Genomic DNA, 24,432 nt, shown 5'->3' on the forward strand with positions numbered 1-24,432 from the left:
AATTTGACACAATTTAATCACTAACTTACATAACAATTACGAAAGCAGTATGATCTTTTTACATAATAAATTTGATAAAGAGTTTGCCCGGCACTTTTGAAACGTCCGATCTTCTTGAAAAGTTCAACTTTTCGGCATCCATTTCAGTGCTGAAAAGTAGAACTTTTCAGCATTTGTTTTGAAAAGGGTTTCTATTCGATTCCGTTATTTTTGGCACAGAAAAGTAGGCTATTTCGTCGTTCAAGAATGACAGGAAAAGTAAGTAGTTTCACGACGGAATTGCACAAAATATTTTTTCGAAAAACTTCAAAATTTAAACGAAAATTTAAGTTTAATCAACTAAAAACCAGTTAGAATGCATTTTCATGAGTTTATAATCACATTTAGCATGAAAACATTTTATTTTTTTATGAAATACCAATGTACAGTCCAACGAAAAGTTTTTTTTTGTCGGCGAAAAAATAACTCCGCCATGCTTTCTGAGCGTTTTTCTCTAATAACCAAGTTGATTTACGGGTGCCACGATATCACACTATAATCAATGTTCAACTTGGTTAAGCCTTTTGAAAAATAACTCATTCGAAAAATTAAACCATTAAAAAAACTATGGATTTTTTTTTCAAGTTTCATATTAATTAAGGCCGTTGCAAATATATAAAGTTTATGTTTGAAAAAAATATTTTGAGATTTTTTGAGACAAGACTAACATTTTAGCAGGGCGTATTATGAAATAGAGGTGGGCAAAAAAGAGCGAGCCACTCAAAGAGCCGGTTCACTGAAAAGAGCGAATGAACCATGGCTCACAAAAAAAAGAACCGCGATTCTTTTTTAACTTCGGGCTTTTGAGAGAACCATTTCAAGATGGAATGATTTTCAAATTTGTCATAAATAAAATTTATTGAATTTCGAACAAATTGCAGCATAAAATTTATTTTTGAGAGTTGAAAATGCAATTCCAAATTGAATTATAATTGCTTATAAAAAATAATCCCAAAATAGCATTGCTGTCAAACACCACTTAAAAAAATTTAAACTCATTTTCAGTTTTCCACTTTTCTTTGAAATTCCAAAAGTAAATGAATTTCTAAACAAAATGAAAAAAAAATCATTGTACATACAACTAATTGTACACGATACGTCAGATTAAACTTTAGCGTTTAAAGACTGAATCGAATAAATCAGAATGAAGCAAAGAGTTCACAGAACATTTTCTCCAAATAAAATGCATAAGTTAAATATCATGGTGTCGATCCAAATTCCAAAATAAAATTCCCTGACTTTTCCCTGACCTCTCCAGACCACCAATTTAATTTTATTTTTTATTAACATATTGTTTGGAGCGTTTTTATGGTTTCATGCATTTTCGTTTTTGAATATTGTAAATTTAAGATATTGAAAAACTTTAATGACTTTTTTATTTGATTTTGTAACGATGGATTCTGCAAAAACTTAAAAACTTTTTTTTATTTTGTCAATATTTTTTTTCTTATCGAACATCCAAAATGAGCAACCAATAATTAATAATTTAAATTGTTGCAAATTGCGATTAGTTAATTTTACTTTATTTTCTAAAGAAAATTTAAAGTTAAAAGTTTTCCAAAAAAAAGCAATTGAAAATTTTAATTAAAGTAAGAAGTCATGTTTCATTTTAAAATTGTTGCCTTTTGCCGAATTTTCAAACGAATTAGGCCGATGCCATTTTTGATTTTTATAGAGAAAAAAAACTAAAGGTTTTGGAGACAAAAACTTGAAAAAATATTAACCTTAAGAGAGATTTAAAAAAACTGAAAAACTCAGAGAAATATACAATTAAATGTGATATTTTTAAGTACATGTTTATGGTTTAAAAAAATTCTAGATTTTTTTCAACAATGTTTGTATTTAAAGTAAACGGTTTTCTAGATATTTGAAGAAAACATCTTCTTCAAATAATAATTTAACAAAAAATATTTTTGCAATAAAATTAAAAAAAAAAAAGTTTTCTGCCTTGACCAGAGCCTACAGACGATCATTCAAACGATCAATACATTTTATAAAAATAAGAACAAAATACTGCTCTAGCTTTTCAAAAAGTAATTATTTATCAAACTTAGATATTTGGGTGTTTTGAAATAGATTTCAAATTCAAGCTCGATCTGACGACGGGAACTCCTCCTTGTAAGCCTTTGAATGTTGTTCAGGAAATTTGCAAAATGCAGTTGTACAGTCCCTATGAAATCTCGGATGCTGTATCTTGACAGTCTGGACCCGATGCCTGATTTTTCTGTTACATTCTTATGTTAATGTATTTTTGCTCGGATTAGGTAAACTAGAGGGAAAAGCCAAAACCTACATTTCGGCAAAAAAAAATAAAAATTTTCAACATTTAGAAATTTAGATCTAAAAATTGAATCAAATCTAAATAACGAAAAATAATAAAATTTAAAAATTGTAATAAATCTTCAATCTTGAGATTTTAAATTTAAGATACAGTTCAAACTCGATGATCTTAACAAAGCGTCACTTAGAAAAATCGAAGCAAATTTTCCTACATCTTCTTCTCAAAATTTCTCTAACCGAAAAAAATAACTTCAAAAATACTTTAAATTTTATCAGGTTTTCTGTAATCTAAGATGGTAACATAAATGGCCATCAAGAACGTAGGAATTTAAGAATTTAAGAATTTAGGAATTTAAGAATTTAAGAATTTAAGAATTTAAGAATTTAAGAATTTAAGAATTTAAGAATTTAAGAATTTAAGAATTTAAGAATTTAAGAATTTAAGAATTTAAGAATTTAAGAATTTAAGAATTTAAGAATTTAAGAATTTAAGAATTTAAGAATTTAAGAATTTAAGAATTTAAGAATTTAAGAATTTAAGAATTTAAGAATTTAAGAATTTGAGAATTTAAGAATTTAAGAATTTAAGAATTTAAGAATTTAAGAATTTAAGAATTTAAGAATTTAAGAATTTAAGAATTTAAGAATTTAAGAATTTAAGAATTTAAGAATTTAAGAATTTAAGAATTTAAGAATTTAAGAATTTAAGAATTTAAGAATTTAAGAATTTAAGAATTTAAGAATTTAAGAATTTAAGAATTTAAGAATTTAAGAATTTTTAAGAATTTAAGAATTTAAGAATTTAAGAATTTAAGAATTTAAGAATTTAAGAATTTAAGAATTTAAGAATTTAAGAATTTAAGAATTTAAGAATTTAAGAATTTAAGAATTTAAGAATTTAAGAATTTAACAATTTAAGAATTTAAGAATTTAAGAATTTAAGAATTTAAGAATTTAAGAATTTAAGAATTTAAGAATTTAAGAATTTAAGAATTTAAGAATTTAAGAATTTAAGAATTTAAGAATTTAAGAATTTAAGAAAGTAATTTTGCTGTTTTTTTTTATTTTTGAATATTGATTTTTTTTTGGTTTTTTTTTATTTTTAATTTCAAAATTTCAGATCTCTTAATTTTTTTTTGATATGATATTTTTTAGGGTTTTTGATACTATTTTTCCAAATTTTATTTCCTAATTTCTTTATAATTTAATTTTGAATGTTGGAGCTGTAATTTTTTAATGTTTTGATTTTTTATTTTTCTTCAAGAATGTTTAAATTAAAAAAATTATTTCTACTGGTTGATTCCCATCTAAAATTCAAAGGCGGAGGCCAGCTTCTGTTGCGTCCAATCAAGCTCATATTTGGGGTATAAGCACAGTACACCCACTGGAACATGCCCCAATAATAATTTGGTGAAATGGATTGTTACATCCTAATGTCTGTATCTTCATGAAAAGTTTAAAATATGATTAAGATTCACAAGATTAAAATTGAATGTATCCAGTATAAAAGAACACCAAATAAGGGTAAAAAACATTACTCAAAACTCAAAAGAAATTAAATACATAATCAGAGTCAGTATGTTTCAAAATGAGTTGAGTGTAGTAATACATTTATTTAGGAAATCCTCAACAATATTTAAAAAAATATTGCTTCATCTTCATCTTTCGACGTTTCTTATTGAGAAAATAAAAACAAAAAATTTCGGAAGAAAATTCTATTAATAAGAAATCGAAGTTTTTGCGCTCTGCGCAAAAAAAACAAATTATCCTGATTCTTGAAGAGATTTTCCTTTATAAGTTGAAAGTAATTTTATCTCTCTCAATAATGTTTTAATCAAAATTGCATCCGAGCGAAATCCGCGTCAAATTCACGCCGTCCGTAACAACCCTGTTTATTTCATATTTTTTTGTTTTATTTCTTTAATTGTTGAAAGTAATTTTTTAATTTTTAATTCCATTTCACCATCACTATTTTGCTTATATTTTAGATTACACAAAATTAGATTACTTTGGATCATTTTTAAATCATAGGGGAATTATGCCCATTTTAATCACTCTAAGCCGTTCGACCAATTCTCATCACTTTTGCTGTTTTCCGCTATGAAATCAACATTTTCAGATGTATCAACAATTGAGAGTTGCTTGCTCACTTTTGTTTGAGCTATTTATAACTTTGAAACAGTCAAAAACACTCTATGAAAGCTGTAATTCATGATCAAAGTGCTGATAGGCCGATAATAGAAATAGGCTGAGAAAGGGTATAGTTCCCCTAGTTCAGTTTAATTTTGAGAAAAATAAAAATTTAGATAAGGAATACTAAAGTGAAATTTTGGAAAATTTTCTTACCTTACATTTTTTTTTTAATTTTAGAATAAGAATTAAAAAAAAAAATAAGAAATCAACAATTCCAAAACATCAGAATTTCATAATTTTTAAAATTTAAAATCTTTGAGCTTGATTTTTTTAAATTTTCGAATTTTTAAACTTTTGAATGTTTTAATTATTCAATATTTCTGACAAAATATATGATTTTATCTATGGTCCCTATATGCTGAGCAAACGACCAATTTTAGAATAAATCTCTGAGGATGGTGGGGCATTGCCTCATATTGTCCCACCCTGTGTGCGCTAGGAATTTGTAATTTTCAGTTGAACGCAAATCCAAAGCAAATCCAAATTATTTGATTTTTAAACCTAAACATATTGCAAACAAGCAACGCGCGAAGAAATGCCAAATGCAACTATCCGTCGCCAATATAAAAAAAAAACAATATAAAAATTCAAATATTATCAATGTTGCAAAGTTTGGCCTGGAAGACATTCAAATACATCATCAAGGGTGAATTTTCAAAAAGAGATGAAATTTTGTAGTAAAATTTTTAAGATCATCGAAATTCCCTGACCCAGCTTAAAATTCCCTGACTTTCCCTGACTTTTCCAGGTCAAATAAAATTCCCTGACAATTCCAGGTTTTCCCTGACTTTTCCAGAAATCGACACCATGAATATTGGCAAAAATAAATGCAATTTTTAAATTGATAGCGATTTCTTCAAAATCCTAGATTTACGTTTGGATGCCATTCAATAATTTCAACGTTTTGGTTCGGGTAGAAATCTTGACATAGAGATCAAATTATTCATAAAAGTCCAATGTGAAATAACTTTAAAAACCATAGCATTCTAAAAAATAACCTTTTTATCAAAAAATTAAAAAAAGAGCGAAAGAGCCATTCAAAAGAGCGGCTCATTTTAATGAGCGAACGAAAATGAGCGGCTCCTAAAAAAGAGCGTTTTTGCCCACCTCTATTATGGAATATTGCCCGTTAGGATTGTTAGTCGTTGAAATTAATTGAGATATGTTTGAGACCAGTTTCGTTATAAAAAAAATCCCAATTTACGACTAAAATACTGCCGTTTTACGCTTAATTTTCCCATAATCAAAAATGTGGAGCGCATGAGAAAAACGCATTTAAAATTTTTAGACCGATATCTGTGTTTCTACGCATAATTGTCCCGGGGGTCCTTATTCATCCTATTTGTCCCTTATCGCCCCAGTTAGCAATTTGTTACTCTTATTTGTAATCCATTCGCTATAAAACCGATAAACAAGACACAATGTTTCGTAAAACTAATGATTCCGTGATAGAAAATACTTGGTGGGACAATTATGCGTAGAAGTGTTTTTTTTTTTTTAAGTTTTGTCTAACAAAGTGATAGATTTCATGGGGTTTTTTAATAGTACACGTCGAACTAAACTTGAAATACTAAAAAGTTAAAATCGTCAAAAAATGACATGGTGCAATAATTATTATGCGTAGAACGGCAGAATAGGAATACATTTGTTTTCATGAATATGCATTTCAGAAACATTGTTTGAAGAATTATCAATTCTTCCGAAACCATGATAACGCATGATAATATTTACATACCAATTTTGTATGACCAGTCCGCAAAACTGGATGAAGACTTGTTATTCATTGAAAATCTAATGAAATTTAAAAAAAAACTAACAAATAATCTCAAAACAAAATTGAGAGATTTTTGAGAATAATTCAAATGGTTTAGAATACAGTGGAAAGTTTTCTTAAAAGATTTTGAATAAACGATTTGTCCGAAAGTTTATACATAGATTTATCAAGAAAACAAAGGCTGGATTGGTTCAGATCGAACGTTAGACGCTCCTCTCCTACGCTAAAGTGTTGTCTTACTGCAACATAAAATTCTATGAGAAAAAGAGGAGAGCATCAAATAGCATACAATTGTCGCAGGTTAGCGCAAACGCATCATCATCATCATCTTCGTCGTCGTCGCATAACAACATATTGCACACACTATCATTCCCGACTCGGTTCAGTTCCTTTACGTAGTTCCCACGGCCACGATTCCAAAAGAGCGGAGACATTTCGACGCAAATAACAACATCGGTCACTAGTTACTAAGTTGTAGTTTATTATTATCTTTCTGTAATTAATACAAATAGTTTTTTCTTGTTTTTTTTTCACTTATCCAAACCCAAATACACTAATTCAAAATTTTGTCCTTTTCCATTTCGCTGGTTTTTTTTTATTTTATCTCTTCAAATATGATAGTTTCCATCTTTTCTCTACTGGCTAGACACGACAAATATATATGGTTTCGTCACGTGTGACGAAAAATAATAACCGAAAATGTGTTTTTTTTTCTGTTTTGTTTTTTACGTTTAAAACTAGCGTAAGAAGTAGATGCACATCGTTCAGTATTAAACATCAATCGTCCTCTACGTACGTGTAAAATGCAATCGGGTAGGTGTTGTGTCTGTCTGTGTGTTTGTGTGTGTAATATTTTCGTCAAATATTGATTGCAATAATTGTTTCTGATTCATCTGAATATGGGCGTGTAGGTGGCGGGCAGGAAATCGACGAGACACGTGCAAAATGTGGCCGCTCCCGCACCTTTACTCGCCATCGTAGTAGGAGACGCGGCCCTTGTTGGCGTTGCGCCTGGACGTCTTGCGGCCCTTCTCGACCAGCGTGAGCCGCTCGGTGTGCTTCCGGTTCACTCGCAGCTCCTTGGCGCCCGCACTCTTGGTTTTGTCCAGCTTTTCGTTGAACTTCTCAATCAGATCCGGACAGCTGAGATTGTCGGCCGGTTCCCAGGTGTCGTCCTTGGCGCCGAAGCCCTTCCATCTGACGAGATACTCGCGCACGCCGTTACGCTTGAAGTGCACGTCGATGATCCGCTCGACCTCGTACTCCGCCTCGGTTTCCTCCTCATCCTCGTCCTCCTCGTCTTCATCCTCGTCGTTCTTTGCCTTCTTCGCTCCGGGACGTCCACGGCCACGTCCACCGGCCGCAGCAGCAGCGGGTTTCCTTCCGGGTCCTCCCTTCTTTCCCTTGGTCGGTGTCGGTTTGCCCTTCTTGGCCGGCGGTGCTTCTTCGTCCTTTTCGCACTTGGCCTTGTACCGCTTGATGATGTCCGGACAGGACAGCGTCGCTTCCGGCTCCCAGGTGTCGTCCGAGGCGCCGTAATTCTTCCAGCGAATCCGGTACACGATCTTGCCGCCGCGCTCCTTGCGATGGTCGATAATGTCCTGCACCTCGTACTCCTCGTCTTCCTCCTCTTCTTCTTCGTCTTCACTTTCCTGCTTTTTTGCCTTCCGGCCCGGGCGGCCCTTGGCCTTGGCCGCGGCGGGTTTTCGGCCGGCCTTCTTCTTGGCGCCGCGCTTGCCTGCAAGAAAATGGGAGAAAAGTTTGTAGTGCTGGCTTGTTTCGCCCACGGTTACGGTCTATCGACCAATTCTCCCCAAAACCGGAAATTGAGTTTTACGCCGACTCGATTTGGAGGTTAGAAAGGAGTGCACTGTTTACATGGACTTATCCCAGTTCGATGCGGTCATCGTTTTTTTTTTCGGGGAATTGGGTACTAAAGCCCTATCTAATTTTTTATGTACAACGGTAAAAAACACGATTAAAAACCATTTCTGATCACTTGTTTTCATTTTAACGCAAAATTTTTTTTTGTCAAGACAACATTTTTTCGATGGATTAACTATGGTCCCCTTGGAAAGAGCTGTCAAGTAGGAGCTTTTCTGTCAAGAAGGACCGCGGGGTTAATTTTTCAAAATTGATTCAAAAATCCATTTTTAACTCTTTGTGGTCGTGCAATGGGTCATTGTACTCAGAAAAATAAGCTTTATCCTCGGGGCAAGACAGTGAAAAAACTAGAGCAAACGAGAGTTACTCCGAGAGAAAACGGGAGAAACCGGGAGAAATGAGAGAAACTGTGACTCTCTTCTTTGAAATGTCACTTTTGACACTTATGACTTTTCTCGTCTGTCTTGCCTTTGTTTTGTTCAACTATACCACGTGTTTCCTCGTCATTTCAAACTGTTTTCTGAAAGAACTGAAATTACATTTAGTTTCGCGGGTCTTAAATAAGTTCCAGCTTCTGTTCGCTAGCTAGCTAAAAGCAACTCCAGCCGCTCTTGAAGTGTGCCTCGATCAGGGCGCCTGGTCGGAAGACTTTCGATTTTCCTACACTGCTGCTGACGATTTCAAACTCGGACCATTCCGTGAAGCGTGTCCCGGCCAGGACACCTGGCCGAGAAGTTCTAAGTTCCTCCTGCAGACGGTGCAACCCGGACCAGTTCGTGTGTCCCGGCCAGGGTACCTGGCCGAGAACTTTCAACTTATCTGCCCAGCTGCTGACGGTTCAAGTTCCTCCAGCTCACGGTTCTACCCGGACCAGTTCGTGTGTCCCGGCCAGGTTACCTGGCCGAGAACTTTCAACTCATCTGCCCAGCTGCTGACGGTTCAAGTTCCTCCAGTTCACGGTTCTACCCGGACCAGTTCATGTGTCCCGGCCAGGGTACCTGGCCGAGAACTTTCAACTCATCTGCTGACGGTTCAAGTTCCTCCAGCTCACGGTTCAACCCGGACCAGTTCGTGTGTCCCGGCCAGGGTACCTGGCCGAGAACTTTCAACTCATCTGCCCAGCTGCTGACGGTTCAAGTTCCTCCTGCTCACGGTTCAACCCGGACAACCTTGTGACGCCTGGACCCCAGCCAGGACGCCTGGACTGCATTGATTCTGCGTTACGGTTGTCGATCAAGGTTGGAATATCTATAAGCTTTTAAGGCATGTACGTAACCATTTTGTTTCTTTCTTTTCATGGTTTTCCAAGGTTTCCTGATAGTGTTATCACACCGGAGCAAGATGGAGGATTTTTTTTGGGAAGCCGTTCAGCGAAAGATCGGACAAGTAAGCGACGCTGTTCAGTCAATCATTAAACTGCAGAAGCTTTGCGGCAGCGGCGCACTTGGCCTAATCGATGCTGGCGATATCCCAGAAATGGTAGACGATTCGAAAACCAGACTAGCCAGGATGAGCGAAGAGGAAATCATCAAAATGTTCGGCAAACTTTTGTCGCCGGATGACGTTTTACTGACGATTGGCGAAAAAAAAGTTATAATACTGCTTTCGCAAACCATCCGTGAGGAAGGGATTGCTCGATTCCTTCCTCCTGCGCAATCGTCGAATTCGGTGGCAGAAGTGACTCAACCGATCAACGAAAATGATTTTGCAAATCATTCTTCGAGTTTGTTGGCCCGGATCCGAGGGGAGTACTTGGAGACGTAAGTTTAATTGATAAAATTTTCAGAAAATAAATTACCGAAATGATATCACCGAATAGGACACCCGACCACATGACGACAACGTTTCTTGCAAAAATGCAAGTAGTTTCAATTCGCAGACGTTCAGCGGGATGTTTGGAGGCTGCAGTAAAGTGCCCGTTCTGCGCCCGAACTGTTGGCTCTCTTAAAATCGGCACTCACTCTTGGACCAAGCACAACATTTGCCGTCACATTAACCAGCATGCGAAGAAGGGTATTACAAACATCAACAAAAAACAGGCCAAAAACGTTCAGCGGATGGTAGCTTGATTGCAAGTGATCCTAAAGAGCCGAACGAGCAGTCGGTGCAGTCGTGTTCGGGTGATGATGACCCGCTGGTGCATGACAACAGCAACATACAAATGGATATACCCACAACGTCTGGCACATCGCAGCTGATAATTGAACCCGTTAAGCCAGAGGCTTCATTCTCAGGTGAAGAACACCTGGCGGATGAACAAAACGGTAAGCAAGGAGTCATAACTGTACTCTAGCGTCCTTTCACATGAGAGGCGGAGTTAAGCGAGTGTCGGCGAAGTCTGAGTGTTAAAATATTCGATTACACATTTTACAATCATTCAGTTATCGTTGGGGCCATTCATAAATCACGTGGACACTTTTTTGAAATCATGGATGGGTTCATGGATGGACCCCTAATCGCCAAGCATGTTAAAAAAATGATGGGAAGCGTTGTATTTTTAAATTTCATTATTTTTGTCACCAGGTGAAAATGTTGAGAAGCCACTGACAGACTCCGCACTGTTGGATTTATTGGTCGACATGCATCACCGAGTGAAAGATCAAAATAAGTTTGCCCGAAAATACTCGGATATCGAGAAAGACATTTGCACTTATGATTATCTAACTGGCGGTAACAATCACTACGAGTACATAAAGCGTAACATCGGAACAATGACTCTAAAGACAATTCAGCGCCACATGAGTAAATACACCACCAACGTTGTTGAAGGGACTATTGATGTCGAAGGTTTGAAAGCCTACCTTGAGGAAAACGGTTACCCGATGGCAGTATCGATTTGTGAGGACGGAACAAGATTAACCGCAGCAACGGAGTACAGCTATACCGACGACAGTCTAACCGGCCTAGTTGCGCCCTTTGATGAGAATGGCATGCCTGTACAAAATTTGTTTAAAGCTACAACACCCCACAAAGTTATGGAAGACGTGAAAAATTACCCAACAGGCAACTATGCTTACGTTATGCTCGCCGTACCGCTTGTGGCTGGAGCGGCACCTTTTGTTCTGTATTTTGCATGTTCCGACAACAAGTTTACACACGTGGATGTTTTGAACCGGTGGGCATACCTAGAGGAAGTCCTGAGTTCAGTCGGAATTCGAATCGTTTCGTATAACGCTGACGGAGACCCTAGGCTCCTCAAAGCGATGAACATCCGCGCCGGCCTGGACCAGGAAAGACAACCATCTCCTTTGGGTGGATACTACATTGTTAATTCCAACTACGCACCTAATGCGCAAGATGCTACGCATGGGACAAACAAGTTCAGAAATCGGCTACTAACAAGGGACCTGATAATTGGTAAGAACGGATTAAATTCATTTGATTACAATTACTAAACATAGAAAATCTGCTTGTACAGGTGACTACACGATCGGAAAATGCCACTTAAACACGCTGATCAAAAAGTACAAGAAATTCCAACACGGTCTAACTTGGTCGGACATCAATTTGAAGGACAAAATGAAGTACGCGCCCACGCTCAAACTGATCAAGCAATCACTGATAGACTTCTTGGTGGCCAATGTCGAGGGAAGCTTGGGAACCGCAATTTTCCTAAAACTCATGCAACTTATGCACCGTTCCTGCATTGAGGAGAACATCGAACCATTTCAAAGAATTTATTACATTTGGTAAGTAAACTTTTCACCGAGCTTTTCACACTTTTCTTAACTGACAGTTAACCAATCTCATGGGTTGGTGCGATCCCACAAACTTGTTGTATCAGAAAATTAGAAAGGAGAGCTTCGCAGCTGTCTAGGTAAACTTCACAGAAGCTTGACAGAAAGTTTAACTCCATGTTGCGCGTTTAAATCTGGACAGAGTAAAACCTCAATAGTTCGACATACGAAATCCTATTATGCTTGACATTTTTTTGGATGACTCATTCTCTCTCTCTCTCTCTCTCTCTCTCTCTCTCTCTCTCTCTCTCTCTCTCTCTCTCTCTCTCTCTCTCTCTCTCTCTCTCTCTCTCTCTCTCTCTCTCTCTCTCTCTCTCTCTCTCTCTCTCTCTCTCTCTCTCTCTCTCTCTCTCTCTCTCTCTCTCTCTCTCTCTCTCTCTCTCTCTCTCTCTCTCTCTCTCTCTCTCTCTCTCTCTCTCTCTCTCTCTCTCACACACACATATGCGTGCGCAGCATACGTTTTTTTAAATATTATTTTTAATTTTTCAGGCCTGTTAACTTCTTCGTCAGAGCATTGAGAAACTGGATTGGGCTAAATCGCAAGCGTGGCTTAACTTACGATCAATGTGTGACCACTAACGCATACAATTACGTGGAGTTGAATGCGCATGCGCTAATTGCTTTTATCAGGGACTGCCAAGACCGAAATGTTCCTGAACAATGTTTGGTTACTTTTCTGTCGAGTCAACCTTGTGAAAAGTTGTTTGGCCAATTAAGGACAATGGCATCTACAAATCAAACCGTCGTAAATTTCACCATCAAGGAGCTTCGAGCAAAACTGAAGAGACTCCAAATGAAGACTTGCATTATGCATAAATATAACGGTGAAATTAACTTCCCATCGCTCGACAAGTTCAACAACGCTCGCCCTCCACAAGTTCTGCCAAATGATATCGAGAACACAAATGAAGTTTCGAAGGCTGAGCTCACCGCGCGACAGATGCTGCAGAGTCTTGGTTTGAGTGACGGAGAAATTGATTTCACAGACTCACTTATCTTGAGATCAAACAATCGACCAAACCAACCAACCGAGTTTGAATTCGTGGACGCCGACTCTTATAACGACGAATTTAGTGATTTGGAAGAAGAAGAACACGATGATGATGATCCAGAAATTGTCGGAAAGTCAACCCAAACTCAATCGTCGGAAAGTGCAGATGATGAATTCGATTTTTCTGACACAGTGGAGTTTGTGCAGGTGCAACAGGAGTTTGATGAGAGATTGGAAGAGCCTATCTACGCCATCGAGGACCTATTTGACACAAGCGAAGAATTAACCTTGAAAAGTACCAACGCTGGTGACAAGCATGTATTTAAAATAAGGGATTCGACGGGACATGTAAAACATATTAAAAAATCTACATTTTTGTGGATGGTAGCTCCAGGACGACAAATTCTGTCTGTGGACAGAAATCAAAGATTCAGGCAAAAATAAAATGAAATCTTTTCAAATGGTGAGATTTTTTAAAACTAAAATACCCTAATTATACAGTTGACTCTCTGATTGTCCTTTATTCTGATTTGATTCTGGTTCTGATGATTTAGCGATTCTAACTTCGATCGAGGTTCTCAGAATTTTACGACTCCTACTCTAGCTTATTAAAAGTACTCGACTTAGTAACTGTGAAAACAACAAAATTCACTACATATAAAACAATATTAAAATAAAATTTAACAATCATTAATAATCATATACTTATGTTTTTTTTTTTTTTTTCTTATTGTTACAGGTCAGACGCACTGGTTGAATATTTAAAGTACAATACTGCATTATAACAACTTCCATTACTAACCTCACTGTTATGTTTGCTTATTTTATAATATCGATTAAAACACATACACCTGTTGAAATCTCAAATTTGTTTTCTTCCGGATGTCGCCTTTATTAAGTTTTCTTTTTTGTGTGAATTGTTGGGAATTATGAAAAAACGTATAAAAATTAAGTGCGTTGCATTGCTACCCTCAACATTCGCCGGTTGATCACCTTTTCGTTGGGTACTTTTTAGTTTGTACCCGTTAGTTTGACAATCTCAAACTTGAAAGTGACGAACTGTTAGTTTTTTCACGGAACTCACACTTAATATCAAACATAACGTTTGGCAGTAAGTGTAAGCTCTGTGTAAAGTTGATGTAAAGCTAAAAAGTGACCCCGTTCGTTTGACAGCAATTGGTGTCAAACCAGCGGGGTTTCAGTGTAGTTGAAAATCAGAGTTGTTGAAGTGTATATGACAAGTAGGGAATAGCGTTAGTTAAAGACTAGCACAACTCAGCTCAAGGACAGCTTCTTTTGATTTTCCGAGTGAGGCCATGGTTTGGACGAGTTCAACTTTCAGGGCAATCGCGACAGAGCAGCTGATGGGTCCGAGTAGGACGTATAGTGGCGCCCAGTTCGAATGTACGCAGAGGGCAACACTGGCCACCTCTCTGTAGGTGACCACAGCATGGATCACTAGTAGGACTGCTTGCAATCTGCTATGGATTCATTTTTTCGCTCAAGGTTCGACTGCGACAAACCGTCTCGGAACTGGGGTTCTGCTCTCGGACAGCAAGTAGTCCTATGAGTCCAGAGTCGCGTCGATAATCTTATCCATGTCGATCCGAAACTGAAAGAAACTTCCGGTGCGGATTGTTCCGTCTCAGTAGCCGTCGTGACTGGAGTGTAAAATTCTACGTAAACTTGCCACCGACTGGCGCAACATCTGACCCACGTACTCCATCCGACTCTTAATGTCCGACATTTCAGCTTGCAAAACTTGGGTACGTTGAGCCACTCGAAGGATGCTTGTCTCCACGGCCCCAAACGGTTATTTTGGCCGGAAAATATTCGTGGCGACAGGATGTTCCGCTATGGATACTTTTGCACGGGACTCCCGGTTGGCGCGCACCTGGTCGTTACACTATCGCAAAGGTTTCGGACTTTTCCAGCATACAAGATACATGCTCCTTTCCGACCGTAGCTGGATGTTCTTCCCTAACGGTCGATTCGGAACCGAACTTTTACTACTGCTACTTCCTCCGCAAGACAAGTGACCGCGGTCAACGTTGTAATTCCCACCGCCGGATTGGTCGTCGTTTGAAGCACAGGCTGTGCTTTGGCTCTCAATTGTACTTGCGAAGCCACCGTAGGATCTGTCCTGCTGACAGTAGGCACTCCGAGTGTGGCCAATCATGCCAGGGAACCAGGCCAGATTTTGAAAATAACTATCCGTGCAAGTTTAGAGTTAGCGTTTGTGAAAAATAACTTGGCGCGACCGGCGTGACACAACCTATCAAAAGTAAACAAACAACAAAATGACATTTTCTTGTTTCGCTCTTCTCTCTTTTGTTGCTCTCTTCAAAGAGATCTCTCCTCAAAAAATCTGAGCAACCCAGAACAAATGGGAGCAATTGGGAGGAATCTGGAGGAATCTGGAGGAAAGTAGAGCAACCGAGAAGAATGAGCTGAAAACGGTCAAAAGCAAAATTTCAGAGCAAACGGGAGCAAAGTAGAGAAAACGGGAGAAACCAGAGTATCTCCCTTGCTCACTGTCTTGCCCCGAGGCTTTATCGCTGTAAACAATAATATCAGCAATCTAAGCTTCATTTTAGGACCCAATTTCGTCGACAATCGACGAAGACCACGTAAGGGAGCGTTCTTTTATTACGTAACGCGAAAAATCGGACTTTTAGACCCCCTCCCCCTCGTAACAAAATTTCCATACAAATTTTAAAAATTTGTTTGGAGCGTAACACGGCCTCCGACCCCCTCCCCCTACTGCGTTACGTAATAAAAGAACGCTCCCTAAACAGTGCACACGAGCTGTCAAATGACGTCACGGTGTAAAACCGGTAAAACCCAGGGAGTAGCGAAGAAACCGCCATCTTGGAAGTTCAGATAACAAACACTGATAATCAGTATTATACATATTACTTTGGTAACACGAAGTATGTTATCCTGGTTAAACTCAAAAGTCCCATGCAAATGTGTAAAACCAAACTAGAAAATGTGTAATGCTGATTCTCAGTGTACAGGTGCACTGTTTGATCGACTAAAAGAAAAAAAGCAAAAACAGGTAAACAGAAAAATCACTTTTTCGATATGAATTTTCAGCCAATATTGGGAATGAATCTCCAAAGATATGAAAAAACGTGTTTTTCAGGTATTTATCGTTTGAATTGCGTGAAATTTGAAAATCAAAAACCCAAACAATGATTTGTTATGGGCTACCATTTGAAAAAATCACATATGTAGCGGTTCATTGTACAAATGTGATATTTCCACTATCAGAGAACCTCCTTGTCTCGATGACAGCTTACCGGCCATCGATTAAGCCCTGAGACTACGCCAAAGTGGGTTCTCGCAGCATGAAGTGGTGTCCATGTGTAAAAATGGAAGCTTCAGCAATATACTGAACACTTCGATTTTAATTCCACATCGAATCAAATCATACTTTTTGCCAAACAAGCATCAAACCTATGACACTCATTATGACAAAGCCCAGGGTTTGATTCAACAAAATATTTTGTTGAATATAATCAACAAAATTATTGCACTGAATCATCTCTCGCATTTTGTTGTTTCAAATCGGGATGTTTTGTTGTTTCAAAGCTATTTTTTTGTTGGATCTACCCTAATTTTTGTTGATCAAAATTTGACAGAAAGTGTGTTCAAATCAGATTTTTGTTGAATCAAAGTAACGTTTTTGTTGAAACAAGGACGACATTTTTTTCAAAATAAGACCTGAAATTTATTTGAAATCCCAAATTGTGTGTTATGTAATAAAAGAACTGCTCGACGATTTCCATGTTGAAAGAAACCATTTTCCATCATTGGTTTGCTCGTGCAAGTCTCCATACAATATTTGCAGCTATCTACTTGGCAATCCATATAAAAATCAAATGTAAATATGGGTCATTCCATGTCAACTGAGTACACTCTTGGACTCGACCTTCACCGATTTGGACCAAACTTGGAGGGAACGTTCATCTATCGATAGTTAACAGAAATCTCAAGTTTGGTGCTGATTGGACCATCCCTCTATTTTTGGCACCGCCCTCTTTTTTGACGATTTTCTGAAAACTTTTTTTTTCTTTTAATCATAACTTTGCAACTATTTGAGCAAAAGACTTTCTAGAGGTTTCATTTTATAGAAAAATTTCATGGAATTTGATAAAAATAAATTTTGTATCCTTATGTGTCCTCGTATATTACATTCTAACGTTTTAAGTATTAAAATTCAGTTTTGACCAATTCCTTATATTTTTATTATTTTTGTTTTTTTATCACCATCGTGTTTCCCGGACAATTTTACATAAAAATCAATGTGAACCTCAAACTGAAATAAACTATTGGCGAGATACAGCGATTTTACTGAAAAAAGTTTGATTTTGCGCAGCACTCTGGAATATGAATTCAAATCTGAAATAAGTTTCTCACATATAAAAACCAAACTATGCGGGATTCATCCCTTTTTGCTGAAAAGCACACCATGTACTTCCGAGTGCTGCGCAAAATCAAACTTTTTTCAGTAAAATCGCTGTATCTCGCCAATAGTTCATTTTAGTTTGAGGTTCACATTGATTTTTATACAAAATTGTCCGGGGAAAACGATGGTGATAAAATAAAAAAAATAAAAATATAAGGAAGTGGTTAAAACTGATTTTTTATACTTAAAACGTTAAAATATAATATACGGTGGCACTTAAGGGTAAAATTTTATTTTTATCGAATTCCTTGGACAATTTTCTATAAAATGCAACCTCTAGAAAGTATTCTGCTCAAAAAGTTGCAAAGTTATTAAAAAAAGTTTTTATTAGAAAATCGTCAAAAAAGGGCGGAGCCAAAGATAGAGGGATGGTCCAATAGGGTGGAATCGAAAATTGTTTTTTCAGCAACACATTTTTTGGGTCCTTTTTAGGGTCCCAAACAACCTCCCAAAATTTGGGAGCGATTGGTTAAGCCCACGATTGGCGCAAAGCGAGTGAAATTTGTATGGAAATTACTATAGGGAAACTTGCATTTTCACATTTTTAAATTTGCAAAATTCATGTTTTATTATTTCATGAACCTAACACCGTAGAAGTATAGCCCTGAATGTCTTGAACAACTCTCCCGAAGACAGTATGGTGCCAAATTGCTTCTAACAAAAGTTACAGAGCGTTCAAGAGAGACATTTCGAAATACTCGGTAAAAATCATACTTTTTGCCAACACTGCCAATTCAAGCGGAATCTTTCGAAAACTATAATATATTTGCGGATTTGGGGTGCAACTTAACAAAATAATGTCTTCTGAACACTTCTTCACGTCGATTTTAAGTAAGGTTCATCAAATTATAAGAACAGTCATGTATATTTTGCATGTCATGGTTCCTTAGGCAATGTTGGCAGAATATTTGAGTTTCACTGATTATTTCAATACACTATCTCAATCAGAGGCGACGCGTGGCCAAAATGTATAGCTGTTCAAACAATCTTTTTTGTAATTTTCAAGTTTTTTAGCTCAATCATATTTAAAAAATATCTTTTATACATAATAAAAAAAATTGATGATGAGCAATATTGTTGTGTGAACTGTTGATCACATGATTTTTATTGAAATAGTAACTCTTTCAAATTACAGAAATTATTATTGTTCAAGAAGTGTAAAATTGAAATGCTTTTTACATTGTAGTTTTCTATAATTAGCTTGTTTTGTAAATAAAAAACTAAATCAAAACTTGAGGCGTAATCCAACCACAATTTTTTCCCTGGAGTTTTCTTCAGAATGACTTCTCTTATGTTCCATTGGATTAGATAAGAGCAAAAAAATCATTATTCTCAATTCTCGCTAAGCAAACATACCGGACGTTGACCATTCCAAAACAATTAGGCCATAAACATTGTATTTTACGTTTCTCTTCAAATTTTTCCTAAAAAACTAGAGGGAATTAATATCGATGAAAATTATGAAAATCTACAAAAAAATAAAATAAAAAACATAACTTTATAAAATTTTCCCAAAAAAATTTAAACGATCAAAACTCAAGAATTCAAACCAAGTACACATTATTACGACAGTTTTATTTTGATTTTGTTTTTGGACAAACAACATGTAAAAGAAATTATTGTATGCTTGGTAGGTTAAAGATTTTGTTCTATTTTCTTCCAAATTATTTTGCAAATCTGTCGATGAAAGTGCTTGCTCACTTAACTGAGCTATTTATTACTTTATTTCAGTTGAAAACGCTTTTTGGAAGCAACATGCCGTTTTACTATTTATAACAATTAAAAAAGTTTTACAAAAATATTTGAGCCAACACGCCAAATTGTCTTAGAATCATGGAACAGCCAAGCGCTTTCGTATCCATAAAGCTCTCAATGAAATTCTAACGCGCACTGAAAATTCTCCCAAGCAGCCGCCAACCTGTTCGTATTTCTCCATGCACGAGTTCCCATATAACGCATCCAAAAATACACAGAAAGACCCCCCTATTTGTACACGCTGGACGGTATGAATGTGGTAATTCAGGGTGTGCATGAAAGCTTTTGCACAGTCGACATAAAAGCGCGCGAGCCGAGACGCGAGCAGGGAGAGAGCAAAGTTTAAAGAGAGAGAGAAAACTCCAGATTTTGCTCTCTCCCTGCTCGTGTCTCGGCTCGCGCGCTTGTATGTCGACTGTGCAAAAGCTTTCATGCACACCCTGAACTACCACATTCATACCGTCCAGCGTGTACAAATAGCGGGGTCTTTCTGTGTATTTTTGGATGCGTTGTATGGGAACTCGTGCATGGAACGAACAGGTTGGCGGCTGCTTGGGAGAATTTTCATTGACGCTCTATGATACGAATGCGCTTGGCTATTTCATGGTTCCAAGAAGAATTGGCGTGTTCGTTCAATTATTTTGATGAACATATTTTAATTCTTTCTTCAGAAAGAAATCAAAATGATCACCTGTCCTATGAACAGGTTGAACAGGTGGACACGACGCCTCTGATCTCAATACTTTTGAAAACTCTATATCATTTTTATGATGCACTTTAGCACCATACTGTCTTCGGGAGAGTTGTTCAGGACATCCAGGGCTGCACTGCTAAAGTGTTGGTTTCATAAAATAATAGAACATGAATTTTATAAATTCAAAAATGTAAAAATGCTAGTTTCCCCATAGTCATTTCCATACAAATTTCATTCGCTTTGCGCCAATCGTGGGCTTAACTAATCGCTACCAAATTTTGAGGGGGTTGTTTGGGACCCTAAAAGGGACCCAAAAAATGTGTTACTGATTGGATTTTAATCATTTTCAATTTTTCCATATAACTAGATTCCACCCTAGTGGTCCAATCAGCACCAAACTTGGGAGTTCTGTTAGCTATCGATAGATGAACGTTCCCTCCAAGTTTGGTCAAAATCGGTAAAGGTCGAGTCCAAAAGTGTACTCAGTTGACATGGAATGACCCATATTCGAAAATACAGTCCAGACTTGAAGCCTCGATTTTCGCTTATCCGAAGGTTAGTGTGGGAATTTATTTTATTTGTTTCGTTTTTTTTATTTATTTTCATACTTCTAACATCAAATCATGCTTTATATTTCATTAGGGCACCAAAATTTTGTAAACAAGAGTGTATCCCTCTCACACATTATGCACACTGTCATTTCGTGCTTGCCATTTCATTAGGGCACATAACTTTTTTAACCAAGAGCGTGTCCCTTTCACACCTTATGTAAACTGTTGTTTACAAAAGTTTTGTGCCCTTTTGAAATGTTAGGCTCCAAATTCGAATTCTGCGACCCTATTTATTCATTATTTGTCAATATTTCAACACCGCCATTTTGGCCGCCATCTTGGGTTCAAAAAGTCACTTTGGAGTTGGTCATTCCTAAGGGCGAGTCCACGAACAGGGCATAACCCTTTGTATGGGACGTCGTTTGAACCTCTCCAATCTGCCTGAAATTTTCAGGGGTTGTTTGTACATATAAAACTAGCATCTGGCCAAATATGAGCACTCTTGATCAACGGGAAGTGGGACAAATCGGGACACAAAGTTTTACGAATCAAAAAATTAAAAAAATCTTAAGAAGCCTGTATCTAAGACAAAATTCAGCTACATTTTTCTGTAATTCTGTAATTTTGGAATCAGACAAAATCCAGCTACATTTTAAAATTGAAAATGCATTTGAACGGGCTAAAAAAATACAAAAAAATGCGGTGTGAAGCATCCAAATTGATTAAATCGAAAGCGAGTTATTGGCATTTTAGTGAAAAATCTAGATCTGGAGCTTGTAGGAGTAGGGGACATCTGGGAATACCATCTGAAACTGAGAACGCATTGAGTGAGAAATAATCCGAGCCAGGACTCGTGGTGTAGGGGTAAGCGTGTTTGCCTTTCACCCAGTCGGCCTGGGTTTGATCCCAGAAGGTCCCGGTGGCATTTTTCGAGACGAGATTTGTCTGACCACGCCTTTCGTCGGATGGGGAAGTAAATGTTGGCCCCGGTCTAACCTAAACGGTTAGGTCGATAGCTTCAGTCCAGGTGTAGGAGTCGTCTCTCTGGGTCCTGTCTCGGTGGAGTCGCTGGTAGGCAGTTGGACTAACAATCCAAAGGTCGTCAGTTCGAATCCCGGGGTGGATGGAAGCGAAGGTGTAAAAGAGGCTTACAGTTGCCTCAACGATCAAGCCTTTCGAACACTTAGTTTCGAGTAGGAATCTCGCAATCGAGAACGCCAAGGTAATGCTGTAGAGCGAATAATTTGTTTTTTTTTGGATTATTAAAAAATTTCACTCCTGATAAATTTACAAATCACTTTTAATGCAACATGAGGTGATGTCACCGTCTCCTAGCGAAGCAATACATTCGGAATCAAGATTTGAATGTTTTTCTTAAACAATCATGGCCGCCAAATGGCCAGCCGGGAATGATACTTTAACATCTGTAGAGCACCATTCATTGAAACATCACAGACGTTAAAGCGGCCAGGCCTACCGCGTAAATTCTTATCGTATGATTCGTTGAAGTGGGTTCAGTTTGTACAACACAATTCCCTTCTCTCGTTCAACGTAAGTAAAACATCAACTTGAGTAAAAACTTTGCTGCTAACCTTGCTTGCCGAGATTTTTCTCAACAGTTAGTTACTAAATTAAATCAGTTATTTAATATTTTTTTCTACAGTGGTAAACAGCATTACCCTTTTTTCAGTTCACTTTTACACACTTGTATGGGATTTTTCAGTTCAAGTATGATTACACACTTTCGTGTAATCATACTTGAACTGAAAAATCCCATACAAGTGTGTAAAAGTGAACTGAACAGTGTGTAATGTTGATTATCAGTGTAAATCAGTTGATAATTAATTAAGTTAATTTTATTGTTAAATTTTGGAATTTAACTGTTGTTTTTTGAAAAAATGCTAAACCTTCGTTTTTTTTTTCAAATAAATCAAAATTCATTCAAATCAAATAAACAAAATTGTTATGCAAACTATTTAAACTGTAACGCATTACATTTTCTTGTTTAATTTTTTTAACCCTTTTCAAACATTTCTTTACCCCTCTAACCCCCTTTACTAACCTGCCGCCGCCTTCTTGGCCTTCTTCGGCTTCGAGCTTCCATAATCCGAATCGTCGTCATCCTTTCCGCCGGCATCCTCCTCATCGTCGTCCTCTTCCTCATCCCCCTCACCCTCGTCGTCGGATGTTTTTCCGCCACCATTTTCCTTCTCTTTATCGGCGTCGTCGTCGCCATTTGCTGCCTGCTCCTGGGTGATGGCCTTCTTCGGTGGTTTCCCACGGCCCCGGCTAACCTTCTTGTCGCCTTCGCCGATTATTTCCTCCTCGGTCGACTCTTGGCCACCGCCGCCGCCATTTGACTTGGCCGCTTTGTCCCCGGTTTCCGCGTCCTCAAACTGCTCCTCGTTGTCCGAGGCGGCCTCCTTCGAGTCGCCGTTCTCTTCGGTGGCCGTGTCCGCGGCCGTCGCACCCTTTCCACCATCATCCTCATCGTCGTCCTTGGCGCCATCCTGGGACGGGGAATCTGCCCCAGCGTCGGCACTATCGTCGCCAGTTAGGTCCGTTCCCGCAGCCCCCTCTCCGCCGGCCGGCAGGGTCGTGTCGTCATTCTCCTCGCCGGAATTGTCCCCGTCGTCGACGCCTTTGCGCTTCAAATTTTCCTTTCTCATCGCAAACGAACTGTGGCGCACACTTTTCGGAGGGAAATCCGGTTATTTAGCACAGAAAATGCACTTTTTCCTCTGATTTTTGCACTCAAAACACGAAGCGTCGCTTTTTTCCGTATTTTTTCACCCTCTCGCTGTGTTGCTGTTTATACTGCAGGGGGGTGGTGGCTTGCGTGACTGACAGCGGGAGGACGCGGACGAAACGGGGCGGCTGAGCGAGTGTTCAGCCCCGTGTACACTGACGTTTGACGTTGTCGCTGTCAAACGAGTTGCAGTGATGCTAGGTTTAGGGAAACAGCTTTTGTACTATATTTTTCGAAAAAAAATGTGAAAACAGACAAAATGCTGTTGCACCACAGGCTGATGCACACGCAAACGACAAACCATGGTGACTTTTTCGCGCAATAGAAGTGATGCGTGGCTTTAGGACTCTATTGCTTAGCTATACCATGGACAAACAGACGAGACTCTCCATACATTAAACCACCATATTACGACGACGCCAGCGCTACCTAGTGAGCTGATGCCGAAGCGCAGCCCACACATACCAATACAAACCCTTTGATGTCATGTGTCATGTCAGTGTATGCGTGAGATAATCAAGCCTTAACGATTGTAAACATCAACAGCTGATTGAAATAATTTTTTTGTTGCTGATCGTAAGTACTCGATGAAATAAAAATAAATATTAACACCGACGACCGAAAATGACGGTGGGTCGGTTGCGTTTGCAATGGCAAAACCTCATGAGCCAAATCATGCGGAAGCACCAGCAACGACGCACCACAACCGCAACGATAGAGACCAAACCACTTATCCCCCCCGTTGCTTTCAAGTTCTGTCCAACATTACTTCTCCACCGAAACATGGTACCATTACACCTGACACCATCATCAAGAGGTCACGAAAACACCAATAGTGGCCGCCGCATTAAAACAATCAATTCAAATCTACCGGAATTGATCCCAACGATGAGCGTTTGGAAATATCCGCGGGAAACGTGTCCACGGCGCAGTTAAGTTCCGTCAAACAACAAAAGCAAAATTTGGCGATAGAGATGAAAAAAGTCGCAAAGATTCCAAAATACGCTGGTGCAAAATCTTACATCGAAACAAAACAACTGTGGATGAAAATTTAGTGGAGTTCACAATCGATGCAACATTGGATAAGCAGGTTGCTCCGAAGGAGATGACTCCACCACAGAATCTGGCTTCCTTCGCAGTAGCAGACGCCGCATCAGCAGCCTCGACATTGGCAGGCCTACCGGGTTAATAGTGGAGCAAAAGGTATGTTCTCAGCCACACAGCCCCCGAGACAGCTCCAATCTTGCCCGCAAAGCCTGGATTGTGGATCGCCGGAGGGATTCCTGAATTCCATACACGGAAAACCGGCAT

General features: G+C 38.1%; 2 protein-coding genes across 2 annotated transcripts in view; one reads left to right on the top strand and one right to left on the bottom strand.

Annotated features, from left to right (window-relative positions):
• The window catches only part of LOC119768016, a 54,783-nt gene extending 41,025 nt beyond the window's left edge, over positions 1 to 13,758 (top strand). Inside the window, exons 2-5 of the mRNA XM_038258287.1 lie at positions 10,694 to 11,527; positions 11,589 to 11,859; positions 12,397 to 13,361; positions 13,638 to 13,758. Of these exons, the coding sequence (XP_038114215.1) occupies positions 10,694 to 11,527; positions 11,589 to 11,859; positions 12,397 to 13,342 (2,051 nt within the window). The 3' untranslated portion in view covers positions 13,343 to 13,361; positions 13,638 to 13,758. The remainder of the gene's footprint in view (positions 1 to 10,693; positions 11,528 to 11,588; positions 11,860 to 12,396; positions 13,362 to 13,637) is intronic.
• LOC6054251 (ABC transporter F family member 4) lies at positions 6,747 to 23,248 on the bottom strand. Its single transcript, XM_038258288.1, has 2 exons — positions 22,435 to 23,248; positions 6,747 to 8,024 (listed from the first exon to the last, which is right to left on the bottom strand). The coding sequence occupies exons 1-2, from the start codon at positions 23,039 to 23,041 to the stop codon at positions 7,252 to 7,254; spliced, it is 1,380 nt and encodes a 459-aa protein (XP_038114216.1). The 5' UTR covers positions 23,042 to 23,248; the 3' UTR covers positions 6,747 to 7,251.
• Between the last annotated feature and the right edge of the window lie 1,184 nt (positions 23,249 to 24,432).

The sequence above is a fragment of the Culex quinquefasciatus genome, chromosome 2 (assembly GCF_015732765.1).
Source record: "Culex quinquefasciatus strain JHB chromosome 2, VPISU_Cqui_1.0_pri_paternal, whole genome shotgun sequence".
NCBI lineage: Eukaryota > Metazoa > Arthropoda > Insecta > Diptera > Culicidae > Culex > Culex quinquefasciatus.